Below are 22,270 nucleotides of genomic sequence, written 5' to 3' on the forward strand. Positions count from 1 at the left end.
ATGATTCTAGGCAAAACCTTTAGTTAATATAGAGCCTTTACATTAAATAGTGGTTCTTTAAACTTGAAAAAAAAAAAATGTTCTCCACAATTGTAACATGCTCTTACTAAAAACAAAATGTTCTTTAGAAAAAAGCACTTTGGGTTTTCTATGGTTTTGCTTCAATGAAACCTTATTGGGAGCGTTTAATTTTAAGGGTGCATTGGTGCGTTTAAAATAGAAGGACTGCCCCCAAACTGTAGGCTGACACAAATCATCAGACAAAATCACGCAGTGTACACTTATGGCCAGTTTTGTGGACATTAATTAAGCCCTAAACCAAGGCTGCACTACACATGTAGAAAAACAACAGAATCAACAGAACAGCAAATATCAATGATCATGGACAAAATTCAGGCAGACAACCATAGCCACAAAGTTAGGTCTTAACTGTCCGCCATTAAAGATGATTTTTACCTTAACCCAATGCACTTAAATGGCTCACTGACCCTTTCCAATGAATGGCTAATGTGACAGACATGGAGAGGAAGCCAGCTGAGTGCACTGAGGCAGGCCTTTGATATTACTTTTTGACTTCTTTTTCTGACAAAGGTCATATTAGAATGAACTATTTAGTTAAGTTCTGTTTGATTTCTTCATGTACATTTTTCAACCAGTGGTTTGCCAAAAATCAAACATACACAGTTTTCCCCTTAACCCAATCATAGTCGATCAGCTGAGACATGTTTGGTGTCTTAAGCTTGCTTGTTTAGTTTTGCACTAGAGCTACACGTCTAATGTAACTTATAAGTAACAGACGTTTATGACCACAAGTTTAACAAGTACAGACTGCATGCCAAAATCATTGAAATTTTTTTATTATTTATTTTAATTTTTATTATTATTTAACTATGAAAAAAAGGCAAGTACTTTGCATAGCAAGTATGTGATGATTTACGTGTGCAGTTTGCACCAGGCTAACCATGAGGACACAATGTCCTCCACAAATACTGGCACCCCTGGTAAACGATCAAAAACAGGCTGTAAAAAACATTCTTTATTGCTTATTCTATTGATCTTTCATTCGAAAAATATTAAGAAGAATCTTACCTTTATTTGAAGTACAATGATTAAAAGAAAAAAAATCATTTTTCTCAAATCTGTGTGAACCACAATTGTTGGCAATCCTTCATTTAAGACTTTGCGCAGTCTTCTCTTACAAAGCTTAATGGAAGAGGAGAACACATGGCAAGGGATCTGTGACCATTCCTCCATACAGAATTCTCTCTAGATTCTAAAATCCACACTTGTGGACTCTGCTCTTCAGCTCATCCCACAGGTTTTCTAGAGGGGTTAGGTCAGGGGACTGGGATGGCTATGGCACCTTGAATCTCTGGTCAGAGAGACATTTTTGTGTTGATCTTTGCCTTGGATCATTGTCCTGCTAGAGGATCCCTATAGAATCTGGCTGCAGACATGCACTCTCTGCCACAATGGCAGAAGCAGCCCAACGGCACGTAAATTTTGGCTGCTGCTGCTTAGCAATATCATCACTTAATCTGTTACAGTTTTTGATAACCGGTTCTAATCATCCTCAGCATGGCTTTCATGAGTTTCAGCGGTAGCCTTTTTGTTTTTTCTGCGAATAAACCTAACATTCATGTCTTATCGTCGTGGTAGGTTTTATTTTGAAAGTTTCTGTATTTGATTAGCTTATTATCAGTACGGCCATGTTAATATACATTCAGTGTAACTCTTGTTGCCCAGCAGTACATGGTTTGCCATTTTTCCTCATAAAACTGACAAAAACACTGTCGTGGCAGAGCGTGCACTGACGTCATCAATAGGCTGGCGGTGCATGTCAGGCTGAAAGTGCATGTCTGCAGGCAGAACCACGGCCCAATTAGCCAATAAGCTTCCTGGCTGAGGTAGTCAGGTTCTAAAGCAAAACTAAAGCAAACTTCGGCCAACAAACATGTCTTGGCTGATCGACTACATTTGACGTATACACATTTGATCTAATGCTTTAAGGAAAGCTGAACTTCTTTAGGAACCTAGTTCTGTTTCAGAATATAGCACGTTTACGGAACACTAAAACACCTTCTGCCGTCCTGAAGAGACAATTTTAATATATAAATCTCCTACTGTAAACATTCCACACTTACCAGAGTTGTTCACTGACAAAACACAACAAACACAAACCGTAGACTAAAAGGTTGACACCAAAATACACGATACAGACACAACAAACACACACACACAAGATGGAATGAAAACACAGTGACAGAATCACAGACACAACGAAATAACGAAACACCAAAGAGGAACATCAAAAACTGAACCCCACTCACCACTCAGATTCAGCTCACTCTAGGCACAAACACATCATGAAAAAACATGGATAGTGGATGAACAACAACACACATCAGTGCATGCACTGGTGTTTAGAATCAAATGTACTCGCACAAAACAGCATGTGTGAGCGGTACATTATAATGTGTCAGTGTAATTACAAGACAGCACTTCAGAAAGAAGATAAAGAACCCACAGGAAAAATAGGAAAATATGTGTAGTAGCCCTTACTCTGAACTTTGATTATTTAATGCTAATTATTTCATACCTTTTGTGTAAATACAACTCAAAGTAATCTAAAGACGTTATGTATTACATTTTGCCCGTGGACTCTTTTTTTCAATGCTGTGTGAGTACACCTCTGTTAAATCCAAAATAAAAAAGAATACACACTCACGTCACGAAAAACAAAACCAAAACTGCAACAAAATCAGACAACTGAATTTGTTCCAAAAATACCACTAAATGAAACTGACGATATGGCGAGAAATTAAAGTGTCTGGCTTGAAACCATGACCACATCTATGGTTAGTAAAATCAGCCAGCCCACTAGCACAACAGCAACAATGAACTTTTAAAGAAAACCACAGCTACGTACAGAAACTGTACGAAAGCAACAAAAAAGTACAGATGAAAAAAAAACCCACAACGACAAACACTAACAACAAAAGCGTATCTAGAGACAGATACACAATGAGAGATATGTGTGTATAGAGAAATATACGGAGAAGAAGGAGAAAAATAGATGTACGTGTTGCAGATATTTACTGTTTCATCATAGTGCCACACTCCCTGGCCATCCGGAAGCTCAGAGCTCACACTATTGTCCTGATCGATTAGCCAGCGGTGAACAGCGTGGGCCTAAAAAGGACACACGACATAAAAACAGGAGGGCCGTTAAATCTTAACAGGTTAAAGTGACAAAAGAGAGGGAAAGAAGGGAGGGCCTGTCTGAATGACTAAAATTTAGCATTCCAACTTACTTCCTACTTCACTTTAAGGTGATCAGAAATTTCTGGACTTGAATTTCCACCTAGTCTGCAAGAAAGGCTGGCTTAATGCATTTTGTCCAATAATTTCTGAGACTTTTGACTAAGTGTTGTATATCAAAATATAGTACTGCAAACTTCTAGCTCTTCCAGCTGATCTTATGAAAAACTGACCTACCCATGCCCTGTCAACAAATAAGTATTTTTCACAGCTCCTGTTAATGGGTTGGGCAAACTTTACAGACCAAAAAATCAATTTGTTAATATTTTTTAAACAGAAGAGTAATTAATTAATTTAAATTAGTATACTGTATATTGATTTTTAAACAAGGTTTTTGCCATCACATGTTTTTGCAAAAAACATCAGATTTACCAGCTAAGCAGAAAGTTCACTGGCTTTACCTGTTTTAATATTGATAGATAGTCAAGTTAGTGTTGTTAAGTTACTCTTCAGAGATGTGCTGACAACACATACACAACAATACTTAACAACTGATGTACATCAGGAACGTCAACCTACTCAACAACGACTGAGACAGACAAAGAGGCTTAGCTAGCAACCAATACCACTTCGCCTTCCAATCAGATGTTTATTGTTAAATATTAGATGTTGATTACACGACAAATAACATCATTGAAATTAATATCACACTCTAAATTTACTATGCACTAAAATTTACCACTAATTCAAATTTCAAATGTTCTGTTAACTTGTCCAACCTGGCAACAGTCGCTAAGAAAGAGTGCATACCTTAGCATGGAAAGGCCAAATAAGTGAAATTCTAATAAATCTAGTTGAATTAACATGATTAATTCATGTTTTGAGAAAAGCTAAAACAGTTAAATACCCTCCCTAGCTTTAATCTTAAGGATCTGTAACTTTTCTTGAGGGGTTTTATGCAAACTTACATGAATTTTGTAATTGTGAGATCCTTCTGAGTTTGTAAAGAGGAAGAGAGCATAGAACCTACTCTTTACTATTCAGTCAGGACAAGAATGAGAAGGAGGTAAAGTAGAAATAGAAGGAAGAGAAACAAACATGAGAAACAGGGTCACAGTGAAAGGGAAAGGGAAGAACTGTAGCAAAGAAAAGGGACAAAGGAAGAAGGAAGCATCCTTTTGCATCCCATCCCAGCCACCATCTTCTTCCTCCTTCATGCTGCAATTGAGATTAAAAGTTAGCTTTTAGGTCGTTTAAAGCAACAAGGGTTGGACATCACACGCCACAGGCCAGTGAGAGTGTGAAGAGATTGCTTGAGAAGCATTCTTGAGACTAACGCAATAAATACCAAATCCCAGGACCTTGTTTCATGTCAGGTCAGGCTCAGTGAGCTGTGAACTGTGCCAGACAGCAACAAGCCAAGGTTTCAGCAAGAAGGGGGCTAGTAGAAATTACTTGTTTGTCACACAAATACAAAAACTAAAGCCCATCTTTCATTTTTTTAATTTCTCAAAGAGCAGATAAGATTTAAACAGCAACTCAATTAAGAACGTGCTTTTTGCACAGATTTCTCTCTATCTGTGCACACACATACACAGACATACTGCACAACAAATCCTTGCAATTTACAGTCATTGTCCAACGATTCATTGTGAAAAGCATAATATTCAAATGGAAATACTGGTAAATGAACTAAAAAAAGACCTTGTAATTTTTAAACCTACTGATTATTGCTGCCTATCAAAGACAACATTCTGAATTTCAGGAAGCAGGACTATAACAAAATATCCCAGCACTGACCCAAACTCATCAAACACCACTGTTCATTGTCCTCCCTAGGCTAGAATACTTGTCATTTGGTATGACTCAACTACTAATATTAATGGCACAATAGAATGGCCTATGCTGCTGACTGCATATACCAACACAAAGAACAATGACAGTCAACCAGGACAACAGGACATCTGCTCTTTTTGTTGTGTTCACAGTATTAGAAGCAAAATCACAAGAAAGGAGGGGAGAGAGAGAAAGAGAGAGAGACAGAGAGAGGCACAGAGATACAGACTGGATCCCCCTGCGGTGTTTGGGATGATTTGTAAAGCGTGTCAGATTTTGAATGTAAGTGGATTACAGATTAGTCAGGCAGGAGCTGTGGGTGAAAGAAGCAGGGGGGCAGTAGGGGGTGGTTTGGGGATAGGGAACTCCGCGCAGGTGCTGATCCACCGAAGGAAAGAAAGGCTTGATCACTTTTAATTTGTGTGCAAAATGTGAACGAGAACACAAAAATAACACAGAGTCTGCAATAGGCACTGTATACGCAAGACTGGAGACTCCCGCACAAGAGCCTGAATAGGCAGAAAAAATTGAGCCTTTGAAAAAACGGCCCATTTCCTTTAATTACTTTTGGTAACTTAATCAACACTTTTGTCAAGAAGTCTTTAGCGTTGCTTTTCTATCCACTGATAACCCCAACAAAGGTGTTATTATGAGTTGCATAATACACAGCATATTGCCTCTCGCAATTGTTCCTTGAGAGATTTCCAGCTATACACAGGCAAACAGTCAGTTTTATTAGGTGCAATCTGTAGGTATACATGTACTGATGTCTTTTACATGCACAATCTGTGCTATTCATCTTTTAGTCCAGTGCTTTTCACAAGGGCCTCAGACATCCATGCTTGCTCAATCCCAACTTCCAACAAATAGGGCTCGTGCAGATATGGACATCTTGGGGGCTGGGGTGAGGGGGGTGCTGAGCACCGGTTTTGAGAACTGCTGCTCTAGCCCTTTATTGCTGGTCACTTTCTGACTACAGCACCATTGGTGACTGGATAAAACTACTGTGTTTGTGTCACTATTATGCTAAGAATGATCCGTCACTCAAATAATAACCCCAAAGTTTTGTCTAGACTACAACAAGGACCCCACTTTCCATAATTATCCAGAGGGGCCTTTAAAGAAAGAGAAACACAGTCAGCAGCACCTGTCTCTGCAGAGGACAATAGCGTTAAACCTTGGCTATACCTGGTCGGCAGTGGTACCTTTCCAGAGCCAGAGAACCAGACAGCTTAGATATGTATATTTTACTGTGGCATTGAAGAGCAGTTGTACACACTGAATTGCCAGCTAGGCACATCTAACTCGTTGGCCATTTTATCACATGGCTTGGCTCAATGGGGAAGAAAGGAAGAACCTTTTAATTAGTTTTGGAACATTTCATATTATGTGGATGCCCTTTAAACTTCACACTTGCTCAGTTTCGACCATAGTTCTTTAAAGAACTGTCTTCCCAGGAGTGTCACTGTAATTTGTGTGCATGCAATTACTGACGGTAGCACACATGTGTCAACCTCCTGTCCTCCACTCCAGGCCCATGCGTTGCTATAAAAATGTTTGTCTACAACCCTCTACCCTATCTATGGACAGGGGTCTGGACCCACAACTCTGCATAGTGCTCTAAGACTACTAACTTCAGTGCATGGGGTTTATCCATGTATCTGCACTGAAACATCACCTCAAAAATATCAATCAAAAAAAACAAACAAAAAAAAACAAAAAAACAAAAAAAACTCATTCACACAAAATTTCAATATTTTGTAAAGTACTTGGAATACTAAGTCCTACCCATAAAATTCACCAAAATCACCATATTAAGGAAAAACAGAAAAGTTTTCCTCACTCTTTTAAAATAAAAGAGTTTGATGTGATATGTAAATAAGTTTCAAATTTCAAGTTTATTTATCATTTGCACATGTCAAGACATTCAGGCACTGAAATGCTTGCTTTATACAGTGCATATATGGAAACTAAGCTGCAAAACAGCCCATTTTTAAAGTAATTGTTGTCACACATTCATCTAAGCCCACAGCAGTTTACCTCCTCCCATTCACACTGAAGTTATCAGGAGTGTATCAGTCAAAACTGCTTTTTGAATGAGGCACAACACAGGGCAGCCAATCAGCTCTAATGTGTTTACAAATTGTCACTGTCTCACAAAAAAATCTTGTACCTCTATATTTGTCATTTTTTTGGCAGAATTTGAAAATTCAAGCTACCCTTTGCATTGTGTTAAATGTTAATGAGAAATGGACCAATAAAAGTGGTCTATAATTACGTGGGAAAAAATATTGTCATATTAACTTTAATTATAAGTTAAGAATGAAAGAAGAAGTAGAAGAGTTTTCTCTTCTACTTTAAATATTTTGGAGATACAAGGTTTTGTTTTGACAGCGATGATATATATTGGACTTGAATGCAGAGTAACAAAAACAACCTGTTTAATTCTATAGGATAAAGAGGTTGAAAAATTGTCAGGTAAAAATGAATGACTGTTTTTGTCACATACATCTACAACCTTGTCGTAAGTGCACCTCAAAGAAAACAGTAAGATGCAAGAAGAATATAGCATATTGACTCTTTAAGGTTTAAATTCCAATTTTGCCGTTTAGGAAGGTTAATTGTAACAATCAATCAGAATCACCCAGTGTCAAGGCCCTTTTGTAGTAAGAATCGTGTTTCTTGAGGACACCAGCCTAGAGAGAAAGTTGTTGCTTTTCAATATTAATCAATCACTCACTCGTCATCATGCACAATATTGCAACTGCAGCACTGAGATTCGGGAATACCAACTGCACAGTCATTGACAAAGACAGAGCTTGAGGCTATATTTTCCAAGTTGCTAAATTGCTAGCACCCTGACTTAGCTCCACCATGTCTGTATGTTACAATAGCTGTGCCCGTGGAGTACATTCCAGTGTGGATTTAGAAAAATTGCTTCAGATTACATAATCAAGTGTTTGGGAACTGGAATATGAAATTTAGTGCAGTAATCCTTTAATGCTGACGCTTTTGTCTTTGAAGTTAAAAAAGATACTTTTTTTTGAACTTATAAAAGATACAGCTAAAAATAACCCCAAAGTTTTGTCCAGACTACAAGGACCCCACTTTCCATAATTATCCAAAGGGACCTTTGAAGAAAAAGAAACACAGTCAGCAGCACCTGTCTCTGAAGAGGACAATAGCATTAAACCTTGGCTCTTGCACTTCCCTGCACTGCAACAAGGTCTCCCTCGTTTGAATGTTTTGTAAAAACAGATGTGTTTGCAGTTTGTGGTTCAGAAGCAACCATATTCTGCAATATACGTTCAATTGAGTATATAATAAACCATTTATTCTAACCTTTAAGTATTGTTAATTACCTTCTCTGTTAGTTTTTTACCCCTAACATCCCAACCTCTATGCCCTGTTAAATTTGCCGTACTGGGGAAAACTCTTATGCTTGCATAGTCAGACTTTACTACAGTCTTTAAAACGGTCTCAGTGGGCTACTTTATCCTTTTTCTGATAAACTGAACTAGTGACCTAAGATGAGCTGACTTGAGAGGGTACAAGAATATGGTAAACAAACATTTATATTTGTATATTTTTCCAACAATGGCTCTGCCTACAGGGTTTTTTTTCATTTTTGCTATGGGTCACGTAATATACGCATCTGATGGGCAGCTTGTGTACTTCCTGGCTTCTTCATAGAATTGCTCAGACGTTGTTGCAATGGCTGAACGTCCAAGCATGTAATGCATTTGCTATGGTTGGATGTCATCGTATTTGTTTCTCGGATTGCTCCTCACACCTAGGCTGCTAGGCTGTTTGACTTGAGCTCTCCTCTTTGACTATGCTAGGTATAGCTACCTCAAGAATTTGATTCCAGCTAAGCAATTAAAGGGCAATGCCACAAAATACTAACAAAGTGTAAAGTGTATGTAAATTTTTGACCCACTGAAAGTCAATAGTAAATAAAACCTGGAGTAAGATATTATTGTGAAATTAGCTGCTGTGAAAATGTGCAGAATGTGTTGCTATGGGAATACAAGAAGATGACCAAAAGTATGTTCTATTTGAATCTATTTACATTGTAAACCGCATTAGGTTGTTTCCTGCTCTACCTTATATGATATGGTATAAAGTATAACTGCCTGTGAACTCGAACCTATATAAACTTCTAAACGTTGTAAAGCAAATAAAAAAGTGTCTTTCTCAGTAGTCAAATATTTTATGTCACTGTGCTGTCTCTCTGTGTCTTTTATTGTTCAGGTTGTACCATGACTGATAAACACCCTAAAGTTTTATTCACTTGCCATTTCATGAACATTTGATTTTGTTCTTTCTTTGTTTCACCAGTTTTAAGGTCTCTCTGTTTGCATTACAGTGATGTAGTTGACCTTCAAAGCTCCTTAAATGAGCTGACACAAAGCCTGTGATTAATTATTTGCTTCTAAGACCACTGAAAACTCAAGACCAAACAATGAGTACAGAAAAAAAAGTCATTGCATTTTTATAAAATCATGCTTCAATTTTGAGAATTTATGATGACAACATCCTGTTTTTAGCCATCAGTTAAAAGTTTTCCACCACCCACAGCAGTATACAGTACAGAAGTGGGTTGAGATATATAATAGGCACTCTATAATAATCAATACTGATGTAAAAAAATATTGCTGATCAGTCAGGTAGTGGCCAAATGCATTTAAGGCAACTTAAAGATTTACATCCAAAGTCAAAAAAAAGAAATGAGTAGACATCATCATCTGTGCAGTGCCTGTGTTTTTTTCCACTGATCTAAGGTGAACTTGTCAATTTCAGGTAGGGCTGAAAAAAAAGTAGTCGACATTGTAAAAATGACATTGAAATTGACAAATATTTCTGTTGTTGATATGCTGTGTATATATATACACACACACACACACACACACACACACAGACACCGATCAGGCATAACCTCCTTGTTTCTATGCTCACTGTCCATTTTATCAGCTCCACTTACTATAATATAAGTGCACTTTGTAGTTCTACAATTACAGACTGTAGTCCATCTGTTTCTCTGCATACTTTGTTAGCCCCCTTTTACCCGGTTCTTCAGTGGTCAGGACCCTCATTGACCCTCACAGAGCAGGTACTAGGTGGGTGGTGGATCATTCTCAGCACTGCAGTAACACTGTTGTGGTGGTGGTGTGTTAGTGTGTGTTGTGCTGATATGAGTGGATCAGACACAGCAGTGATCAAAAGCTTACGTCAACCTTATAAAAACCACTCATGATGTTACGTTACAACATAAATTACTGAAATATGCAAAGCCGCATCAGGTTCTGTCAATTAGAAATATTTAGCTGACTACTTCAAAAAGGTACTGAACATTTGTCAGTTCATTCTGTCACAGTGTTATATACATTAGCTAGCTAACTACGTACAACTGGTTAAATAACTCTTTTCATAGAAAAAAAATCGCTCATCCCAGAATCCTGTTCACAAATAGCTTTTCTAGTGAACTAGCATGTTAAATGTGTTAAATGCTGCAGCCTGAAGAGCTATAACTTTAATGTATATATTTAGTTTTTATTACATCACTTATTTTTAGCTACTTTAGCTTATTTTTTACTGTAGCCGACACGTTCACATTACAAGCCTCATTGCTCAAATCCGATTTTTTGCTCAAATCCGATCTCTCTGATAGGATGGTTCACACTCGTTTAGGTAAGTGACTCAAATCTGTCATTAATGTGAACAAACTGGCATCCTGAAATTACCCACATGCACACATCCTACTCAGTAACGTCACGTGCATCATCAGCAAATGAACTAATGTTCACTGCAAAGATAATTAACTCTGAACAACTCTCAGCTGCTCATTTTTAGAGTGAGACGAAGGCGAAAAAGGTGAGATATGTTGCTTTTCCACCGTTTACAGGCTTTAACTTTTGTTCGGCGCTGCTGCCATGGTAACACTGAATGATGATGCACGCACAGTGGAAAAAAAGCACAAATTCTGATCTGAGCATTCACATTAAGGCTGCATGGCCATGAATTGGATAAGTATCCGATCTAGGGCCACATAAGAAAGTGGCTCAGGTCGCATTTGAAAAGATCAGATTTGCGCGTCCACACAGCCCTGAAAACATCACATCTGAGTCACATTAGGGCAAAAAAAATCTGATTTTTGCCACTTCAACCTGGTAATGTGAACTTAGCCTATGTGCAGGCTTAAACAAAGCGCCACACATGGCTTTACGGCCACACTGTAGAATGTAAGCTAGCAAAATACATATACTGAAAGTAAGCAGTGAACACACTGGAACACAACGTGGCATACTGACATTTCTAAAGTGTATTTGTTATACTACCTTTGAAAACGTGGACACGTTTGTTACACAACAGAGCCTGATTACAGAAATGCAGACTTGATGAATATGTCCAGAGATTTTCTCTGGATAACTACTGTGGACCTTGACATCGGGTCTTCAGGGAGGAGGCTACAAGGAAAGAAGGTCTTTGCCTGAGAGGAGTCTGGTGATTAGATGATGGGAAAGTGTACAGTCATTGTTTCTCTGAAATTGCTTTAACTTTCATCAAAATATTCATGCTTGTAAAGCCTTACAGACAATAAGAAACACTGTTTAAAAAAAAAAAAGTGCCAAAAACTGGCTTTGGAGCAAATCCCAAAGAAATCATCCTCCTAACCTTGGTCCTGGAGTACCCCAAGCTCTGCACATTTTAGAGTTTCCCCTGCTCCCAACACACCCACCTAAAGTCACGAAGGGCCTGTTAATGAACTGATTAGTTGGATCAGGTATGTTGGGAGTCGGGGAATCACAAAGAAGGCACAAAAAAGGAGTTCTGTTCTGATTGGCCACCCTGTATTTAAAGAAGAAGCATGGGTGGGCCCGTCAAATGCAGATAAGGAAAAACAAGGAAACCTGACTACCAACAGTGCCAAGTATGGTGTAACATATCCCTAAAAGCTCACTGTACCCAAGGACATTTTCCAAACAAGAGCGGCTCACAGTACATTCTCTGTGTAAGTTTTTCACATTTGATGAACATCACCTTTTGCGGAAAACCTGGCACACTTGTGGTTAGACACATTTCCATTCTTGCTCAAATTTGATAAATGAGAACCTAGACTAGTTTGAGAGAGAGCGATGGAGAATCCTAACCATTGATTTTAATTTTTTTTTAAGTAAAAGGAAGAGGATGAGGTCCCAGTCTAAATTTTTGTTTGGAAGAGACAGACCATGATGTAAGTAAAAAATAAAGGGAATACAGAGAAGAGCAGTGTCTCTGCAGATCTAGCAATGATAAATAATTCATTTGCAGTAACTGCCAGCTCCTTGCAAACCACTGCATCAGCAAGCAGCAAAGAGACTCAGCTGGCCCACAGGTGGACAGGCTAGGTTAAGAGGTGGGGGGGTGGGTGGAGGAGCCCTCACTGATGCATGGATGTGTGATGTGGAAACATCTTGCTATGTATTTAGTGAACTTGAGTTCTGTTGGAGATGACCTAAGCCAGGGTTTCCACTATCCAGGAAAATTTGGGGAAAAAAAATCCTTGAACTGGCATTGAGAGATCATAGATTACAACAAAATTGTTATTTTTTCAAAATGTTATGCAATTTTAGAATGCATAAATGTTTCACAATATGTAGGCTACATGATACCAAAATTTGAATTCTAAATTGCATTGCTAGTGTAAAGAGAATATTAATCTCCTTAGTAACGTGCTTGACGTATTTTACTGAAGTCATACAAATGCTCATTAAAGTTTTAAAATGTTTTTTTTGGAGAAATTGTGGAAAAATGTTAGACTTTTTTCTTTGAAAACTTGTGGGAACCCTGATAAACCTCTAAGACAAAAGAAAATGTCCTTACCAGTTTGATCAAAGTATTTGAATCATGACATTCAATAATGGGGTAAGATGGCCAGAATCTCACAGGCACAGGCAGAGGCAGCTACACACACATACACACAACACAAACACACACACAGATCTAATGTGTTTGAAACACATCAAATCAAATTTCAGTAAATAAGAGATTTATTAAGTAATTTGCTAACCAGAAGACCTATGGTGTTAACCATTATATGCATCTCCTGCATCAATCAAAAAATCAGTAACAGTCTAGAAGCTAGTGATCTCCAGCACAACTATTTATCATAAAAAGTAAATAAAGTACCTGTCTAGGACGCACCAGGAGAGACACTCCATGGATTACTTGGATAAGACAATTAACATCATGGAAAGAATCAATAAACTTTAATAGCCTGCTGTACACTGCCCACTAAACAAATTAACAATATGCTTTGCGTAATTCCTTAGTCAGTTTCATTGCTGTCCTGATAACATGTAATTTTAGAAAATAGTAGCTGAATGATTTTTATATCAAAACTTACCTTAGAATAACAACTTTTGGTTCCTTACAGAATGGATGGTTCTTTACAGAATGGATGGTTCTTTAAAGAAATGTGCGTGAGTGTGAATAATCTTTTTAAAATGTAAAGAACCTCCACATTATGTAAAGACTTGTTCACATTTGTTCTTATTATATGTTCACTTGGTTATAGTCAGGCTTACTCAGCTGAATTTCTTGTTGTGAAGTTATTTTCTGTGGCAATTTAAGTGTATACAAAAAATGACACATTATTTATTTGCAAACATGTCAGGATTTTGTGTTCTCAAAGGCAAGCTGTAAAATCCAGGACTTTTCTGCTTTTAATTGAATTTATAAGTTAGAGTGTCTCTGGATATCTGGCACCTTAACATTCAACAGGCTAGCATACCTGTAGGGGTTGTTGAGGGTATAATATCTTCTTGAATTTATGGCCATGCTCACTGACAGAAGTGTCTAAAATTAACTTGGTGCTCTAACTTGTACGGTTCTGTTAAATGAAGTAAAGTGAGGCAAGGCCACTTCCAACAGAGAAATGTCACTAGACTGCTTATATGTAATAGCGAATACAGTTGTGTACAGTTGTATGTAAGTTTGAACACCTTGGTCAAGTTACATGTTCTGTTGATTTTTTTGTAAGTGAAAAATCAAACACTTCTACAGGAAACAAACAAACATAAATAAATAAATAAATAAATAAATAAATGTTTATATATAAACATATAAAGAACAGCACAATTTCAATTTGTCTGATTAATTTAATGTACTCAAAAAAACACAACATATGAAATATGCCATAGTCTTTGTACATACCATAATTTATGTTTCTTTTTTTCCCTAATACAGAGTAATTGCAGTGACATTACAAACTGCAGTGTTCCCTGTAGAGGGTGTGCACTTAGTTTCACTGTGAAAATCAACAAAAACATGTAATTTGACAAGGGGCTTCCAAACTTTTGCATTTGACTATACAGCAGATTTGAAGCATTTACAAGTATATATATATATATATATATATATATATATATATATATATATATATATATATATATGGAGACCCCATGGAAAAACATCTTTTTTAACATTTAAACATATGGAAAATGAACATCTTCATTTCAACAAGAAATGTCCAGAAATGCTGACCTCTCTGGTTTTGAGCTTATCTGAAATCCATTGATACACAGTGGAAATATGTACTGTGGTCAGCCTTTCTGATTCTTTATGGAAATAACAGATGTTGTGCTCAAGTGATTTCTGTCAAGGGTGGGTTTACCTGCACGCTTATAGTATTTTTATTTTATTCAGGAGAGAGATTGTTTGTGAATGTTATTGTAGGTCTGTAAAATTAAACCATATTTCTTTATGTTTTTTGAGTTTAATGAGTTTAGCATGTACAGAATAGTACATGAATCAACAGAGAGTTGATGGATATAAAGCCTTCTGAGGCAAAAAGAAGGAAAGAATTATCAAATTTTTACAAAATAATTATATAAACAAAGCAATAACAATAACATTCAGTATTTATTTAAAAACTACTTTAAAAATGCAAATGATCAATGTGCATTTACAGAACAAATAAGGTATGTAACTATGCCTGTTATAACTAAAGATGTCTTTAAAAAAATTAAATTGACATTACCAATAGAACATTTAATATATAGTAAAAAAAAAAAATCAAGGTAATTTTTTTAAATCTATGGGTAGAGTTGGGCGATATGGGCAAAAATGTTATTACGATAAACAAAATTCATACTGTTCGATATCTATACGTATCGCGATAAATGTCAAATCATTATTTCTTTCAAGTTTGAATGGCTGATTTTTGCTCCTGTGTGGTTAATTGCTGTTTTAAACTATCCTTTATGGCCAGAACGTGACAAACACTCGCCAAACACTGGAACATTTCACAAATCTGTCATGGGAAAGTGGGAGAAAGTGTCTGGTGAGCTGTTTTTATCAGCTGGAAAAGCATGGCCGCATTTTTTGTAATAGTCATAATTTAAGAAAGAAAAGATTATTTTTAGCTCTCTGGTGACAAGTGCTAGGCTATCCCATTACAAATGCTAAACAAGTGGCCAGCAACAGTGCTAAACTGTTTAGTTTCTCAACAACGTCAGCTTAGTACGAGCAGCAAACATTAGTTGGCTCGGTACGTCAGTGATGCATTACACCACCTTACTGCCATCACTCCTACCGCATCCATGTCAGAGCATATCATAGTATTCAAACACCAGCTAGTAGACATCTGGATTTCTCTATTCCATTGTAGTAGTTTAAGGGTGAACTGCAATATATCTAACACCAGCAGAGTAGTGTCGCTTTCCTTGCAGTAGAAAACGCCACCAGGGCTTTCGCTAGAACGTGGAAATGTATCAAACATTTCTTATCGCTCTATCGAGAATAGTTATATTGCAATAATTGTCGTTACCCAGCCCTATCTGTGGGCCATTTATGAATTTATCCTAGCCTCTTACACAAACTCTAGGTATTATAAAACAGTCTTATTCATAGCATATTTGTAAATTGTTGTACTGACCACATCCATATGATTTGCTTGCTTGTCTTATTTCATTTGTTACTCTGTAATCTATTTGGTTACCTCACTTATCTTTTTATCTTAACTACTATCTTAAAAGTAGCAACCATGGTGTAGGTGAAGGAGCTTCCTAAAATCCCCATTGACAATTTTATTAAACAACATTCGAAAGGAAAAAGCTAAAGAACTCTAGCAAAAAAGCTACATAACCCTGTCAGTACAATTGGTTCGATAATATCCAATTGGAATGTTCATGGAACCACAACCAATTATCCCCAGACAGATGCTCTATGCAGATATATAATAAAAAAGGTAAGAGGGAAGCCAGCAGTCACTTGACGACAGTTACAAAAGAGCAGCAGTAACAACAGTTACGCATAAAACAATAAGCAATGAACTGCACCATATCACCCATCCTACACACCATGCAAAACTCCTCTGCTAAAAAAGGGATGTGCATCTAAAATTTGTGTATAAGCATTTAGACAAATCAGAACTCTTTTGTAGCAATGTATTATGGTCAGGTGAAACAAAAATAGCAATCTTTGATAATAATTCAGCTCATAATGTTTGGAGAAAGAAAATGTTACCTAGATAATCTTAAGAACACCACTAGTAGAAGCATCATGACATGGAACTGCTTCTGTACAAACTGTACTGGGGCATTTCACATCACTGAAGAAAACTGAATAGAGTGATGTACTGGCAGATATTAGAGGAGAAATTAATCTCACTGGACAAGAAAGGCACATTTTAGTGTTTTCCCTGCTTTCAAAACAGCCACGTCAAGTCACGAAGGGTTTGTTAATAAGCTGATGAGTTGGATCAGGTGTGTTGGGAATAGTGGAAACTTGAATGTGTAGGGCAGGGGAGTACTCCAGGACCTGGGTTGGGAACCACTGGTCTAATCAATCTCCTGACTTCAATACCAGTTTTGCCCTAACAATTTAATTTTTTAACTTTCTGGTTATGAATACATACTTTTTTGTTTATATTTATAAATACAAAGTAAAAAGACATTGTGTGCATTAATTTGAAAAGCATATATGCATTGAAAGTATATTAATTAATAAAAACAATAGTCTCAGGACACTTGTTTCCCCTTAGTGTGTATATTATTATTCTAGTATACCTTCATACAAATGCATAGAATAGCATTATTCAATGACAAACAATAGGATAGGAAAAATTGAACAAAAATACATCAATGGATGGCCAAAAGTTTCTAGAAATAAAGACTAAAATTACAGATCTCCAGTTTAAATTTCAAAATTAAACTCTTTAATTCATTTTACTCTGCTCCTCTACAACTGCTTTCTGCTCCAAGTAGCTGATGTGCTGTGAAGCTATTAGTAGCTGTGGGCAATATGATGATATTTCAGCGTTATTGAGATAAATTATGTCACAACAGTCTTCTCTGAACATATTATGGATATCGTCAGTACTGACTAAGTACATTCCATAACAAAGTCAGCATAATTAGGCCTTTGTAATTAGATGTAGTGCAGTGCAGTTTGTAAAACACCGAATAAAATCATTGATGCTGCAGATTTATTATTATTATAGTATCTTTTATATGTTGCATTACAGATTCTATTTTGTCTGTTCCAGCTTATTAAATCTTAAACTAAAACTAAAGATTGTAATGCATGTAGCATACCGTGAAAAACCTCTTGAAGTATCATCATAATATTTTGGCCATATTGCCAAGCCCTTTACAGTGCAAGCCTATTAAACTTAATTTAAAGCACTGTAATTCATCATATGTATTCATCACTGAGTGCAAACTGACTCATCTTTAGAGTAAAAGTAACAAAGTGTTTACAGAGAACTGTAATCCAGCTGTAATCCAAACACAGCAGACAAAGGAGTGTGTCACTGGTGCATGGAAAACAGGCTGGATGCAATAAGATGGAGGGAAGGACAAGCAGGAATAAGAGGAAGTTCCTCAGTTGGTTGTTGTAGTTTATCAATGACAGACAGAAGCCCCCTTGTTCCTGCCCGAATCCCTTAATCCCCATTCACTCCTTTCAGAGGAGGGAAACCTGCCTTGGCCAGACCATTTTTATCTGCCACAACATCATTAGCATAATAAAACACTGGCAAAATAATAGTCATAAAGAGCCAGATGCACAGATTTTCCTAGCCTATTTTCATCTTTCTCTTATATATTTTCGAATGAGAAGTCAATCTATTATTCATGCAAGAGCATCATAAATTGCCTTTCAGACCTATTCTTTTGGGCTAGCACTAGAACCTTGCCAGTACCCGACACACGCACACTGCAACACGCACAAGATATGTTTATGCTGATGAAGTGTGGCTCTACACTGCAGCTATTTTGGCGTGCTGCAGTCAGCGCAAATTGCATGTAGCGTTCATCCATGTTCTCACATACAGTGCCGAACACTCTTGCAGTCCACCGTTTTTAAACGTACACGTGATACAGTGCTAATAAACAGAACAGATCCAGATATGTTATCATTGCTGTCACACACATTACCACCGGAATGCACAAGACAGGAAGTCAATGACCGACTGGGAGTAAATGGCTGTGTAAAGCCTAGCCAAAGGCAACAATCTAGACATGCATGCACATCCACTACACTTTTAGCAAAAAGGGCTCAATATGGTGCCAAAAAAGAGTTTTTAAAGGGTTCTTAAACAAAGACAATGGTTACATATAGAACCATGACAACTCAAAGAACATTCAGAATACATAGTTTGAAAATATGATTTAAGACACCAGTAAAATAATTCAGACACGTGTAACTAATGATCTGTTGCACACCAAATGCTATTTTTTGGACAGTAAAAATGAGCCATTATTTCATTTTCCCAAATTTTACAGACAACATGAACTCAATGACTAATCACATGATGACAACCAAGGTGAGAGATTTTTTGACAAACATCAAAGGGCAAAGTCACATCCAGTTTGTATAAACTATATGGCCAAAAGTAAGTATACTGATGTGAGCTGACTGAGCTGTTTTTGTTCCTAGATGCTTCACTTTCACAATAATAGCACTTATATTTGACTGGGACAACTCTACCAGGGCAGAAATGTCACAAACTGACAATGGCATCCTATAACACTGCCACGTTTAAAGTCACTTATCTTTCAGTACAACTGATTTTACTGCCAATGGTTGTCTATGGAATGCATGGCTATGTGCTTGATTTTGTACAGCTGTTAGCATTGGGTGTAGCATACCTTTGTCCACATATTTTGCTGTTTTCAATTTTTTTTTATTTGCATTGCTTATTGTGTGTAACATCATTTGGGATGTAATAGGCTTGAGATTTTAAAGAGTTTAAGAACTTATATTTAACAGGCTCTCCAAAGTTTCTTAATTTTCCTTAGTCCAAATTCAGATAAACTTTTTTTTTTATTCACATATGACATTTATTATGACAGTATTACAACTCGTGATAAAAACTTTCTGGAGGCAACAGTAGCATAATCACCATCTTACACATAACAGATCCATGTTCTGAACTGGAAAAAAAAAAACTATTTAATGAAACTGTTTTAGGAAAAAACTGCCTCTTGTTCAAGAGCTCCCCCTATTTTCCATATTAGAGCTGTGACGCCATCACAAAGAGAAAAGGGAGCTGTCCACAGTACTGAAACCAATTTTATTCAAAACTGATATATAGCATAACATTGCAGCAATTATATCCTCAAGATGAGACCACAGTTGTCTCTAAACAATGATGAGAGAGCCAACAGAGAGCAAGTGGGTCAAGTTGCTGGAGGTCATGTGCGAGGATGACAATCTCTATGTGAGCAAGAGAACAAGATCATTGTTTTTTTCAGAGGGACTCAATTGGCTTACACCCTTCTCTACATAAGCAGTTTGAAGCTGCACAGCTTCAAGTTCCTGGGCGTGCAAATTAGTGACAACCTCTTCTGACCCCTGAACACTTCCTCCTTAGTGTCGAAGGCTCTGCTTTCTAAAGAGACTGCATACATTCTGGTGTATAAAGAAAGCTTGTGATATAAGTAGAGAGCCCTCTCACCTGTCACAAGGTCTGCTCACACCCCTCCCATCTGCAAGAAGGTTACAGCGCATCCAGAACAAGACCCACCGGCAATGAGGCTACTGAATAGATTTCTGAATAGGTCTCAACTCTTACGCATCAATATGTATTTTTGGTGATCATGTTTAGATTTCACAATACCGGATAAAAAGGCAGGTGTAGATGCCCCGGGACACACTGTGTTTGCAATATGATCAAACCATATTCAGTGGTGATCAGAGATGGATCTTGACTACCTTGAACACAAGTGTAAATGGAGTGCGTTTTCATTATTCACATTCAATTACGTGATCGGAAACGCTTTTAATGGTTAGGGGACAAACAAGGAAACGAGGATAACATATCATGACACCCTTTGCACCTTTATCAAGTAATAATTTGAAGAACCAAAAAATGGTACCAATATCTAATAATGATTTTCAGATGAGTTTACACATATTTTTATGTTATCATATTTTGCAAGACATATTTTTGAAAATCTGAATTCTTTCTGAAAATCACTTTGGCTCCACATTTCAAAACACTAAGGTACAGCCCAATCCTGAGCACAATATCCCGAGGTACCACTTGAGTTATAAACCCAACTCCACTCTTGACCATATTTTGCAGACGGAATGTGCTGTGACACTTTAAGGAGGAACTGCTGACAGGATTCACGTCTGAGCCAGGAAGTACACCATCAGTGAGTTCAGCTGACCCTGTGAATTAATAATAAACTAACGCAGTGCAAATGAGCAGTACCTGGTTCCTCCTCCTTCAGAAGCACACACTCTGACTGAAATATTTATGTGTCAGTCAAGTCCCATCTTGTGCATCTTCAGGGAGAGAGGCTTATTCAGCTGACCACTGAAGTCTGCCAAGGCTGGCCTGTTGGGTCTTTCCTAATGGTACACTTGCAGCGCAGCAATGCATGCTTTCCACAATAGAATAAGACTGCAACACCCATTACAAATCTGACTAATCAGTAACCAGAGTATGTAAAGCAGTCATGATGTGAAAATGAAACCAATCTATAGGGTATATGAAATTTCATGTACACCTCCTGTCCAAACTTTCGGGATGCCTTGTATTTTTTAATTAAGTAGAAATAAATATCTGCAAAGGTTCTGTTAACTTAAAAGAGCTAATTGTAATTTTGGCATAGTTTGCAACACTTCCATTTCATGTTTATCAAAATATCTTCTTTGGAAGGAACAGCAGGCTATGCCTAAATAATGAATTGACCATTTTATTTTCCAAACAAGACTTGACTACCTAGTTAGTCTTCAACATGTGAAGTCAGATGCCGGGGCATTCATTTAAAAGTTGGAAAAAAAACAACAACTGTTTTGTGCATATTCTTGAAGATGATACACTTGTGATGTAAGGCACAAGACATCAGTCTCACTCACAGAGCATTGCATATACAGTCGAGAGATTTAAACCTTTATTAGCTGCCAGTATTGACAGCTCTCTACAATTACTGTACATGGTTGTAGCCCTTACAGTTTAGAGACTAGAGTGAGTAGCCTTTAATGAAGGCTGAATTGGCTATCCCACTTTGTCATCACTCACTGAACCCCTGCCAAATACACTGGAGTAAACAGCTCTGAGAGGAGCCAAATGTATGACTTTTCATTCCAGCTATGTCATCACTTATTCAAAAAATCATTTTCAGCATGAAATCTTTTTTTTGCAATATTAATGTATTTTTGTTTTAATTTTTGGCTTTTCCATTTTTTTTTCATGCACACCCAGAAGATAGATCTTAAAAAGCTAGATGTCCCCATACTTTTTAAAGCATGGCCTCATCATTTCCCAGACCACAAAAGATCGGGCCTGAGGGAGAGCAGGGCACAATCTAACAAGGGGTAAAATGTAACATGGGTATTTTACATAGTTAAAATGCATGGCTCTGGATTCCCTAGAATGAGCTGGAGGAAGCTGCGTGGGACAGGGCCATCTGGGATTCTCTGCTTTCCCTATTGCTACCAAGACCCTAGCTGGACCAAGCGGTTTAAGAAAATTAATAAAAAACAAAAACAAAAAAAACCCCACAATTTCCATGTGGTTTTGGCCAGTTTTATACATCAATAAAGACCCTGGGTTTCATTAAAATAGACAAATTTGACTAAGCTATAAATTATTTAAATCTCATCACCTAATATGGTGTGTAAACTGTTGTTAAGGTCTCTATGATCTTTTCTAGTTGTGTACTCTAGTTAGTTT

At 37.2% G+C, this 22,270-nt stretch overlaps 1 protein-coding gene across 1 annotated transcript in view; it reads right to left on the reverse strand.

Moving 5' to 3' along the window:
• ank1a (ankyrin 1, erythrocytic a) overlaps positions 1 to 22,270 on the reverse strand; it is a 136,523-nt gene that overhangs the window by 83,504 nt on the left and 30,749 nt on the right. Inside the window, exon 2 of the mRNA XM_036599212.1 lies at positions 3,100 to 3,192. Within this exon, the coding sequence (XP_036455105.1) occupies positions 3,100 to 3,192 (93 nt within the window). The remainder of the gene's footprint in view (positions 1 to 3,099; positions 3,193 to 22,270) is intronic.

This window comes from Colossoma macropomum, unplaced genomic scaffold, assembly GCF_904425465.1.
Source record: "Colossoma macropomum unplaced genomic scaffold, Colossoma_macropomum, whole genome shotgun sequence".
In the NCBI taxonomy this organism is placed as follows: domain Eukaryota; kingdom Metazoa; phylum Chordata; class Actinopteri; order Characiformes; family Serrasalmidae; genus Colossoma; species Colossoma macropomum.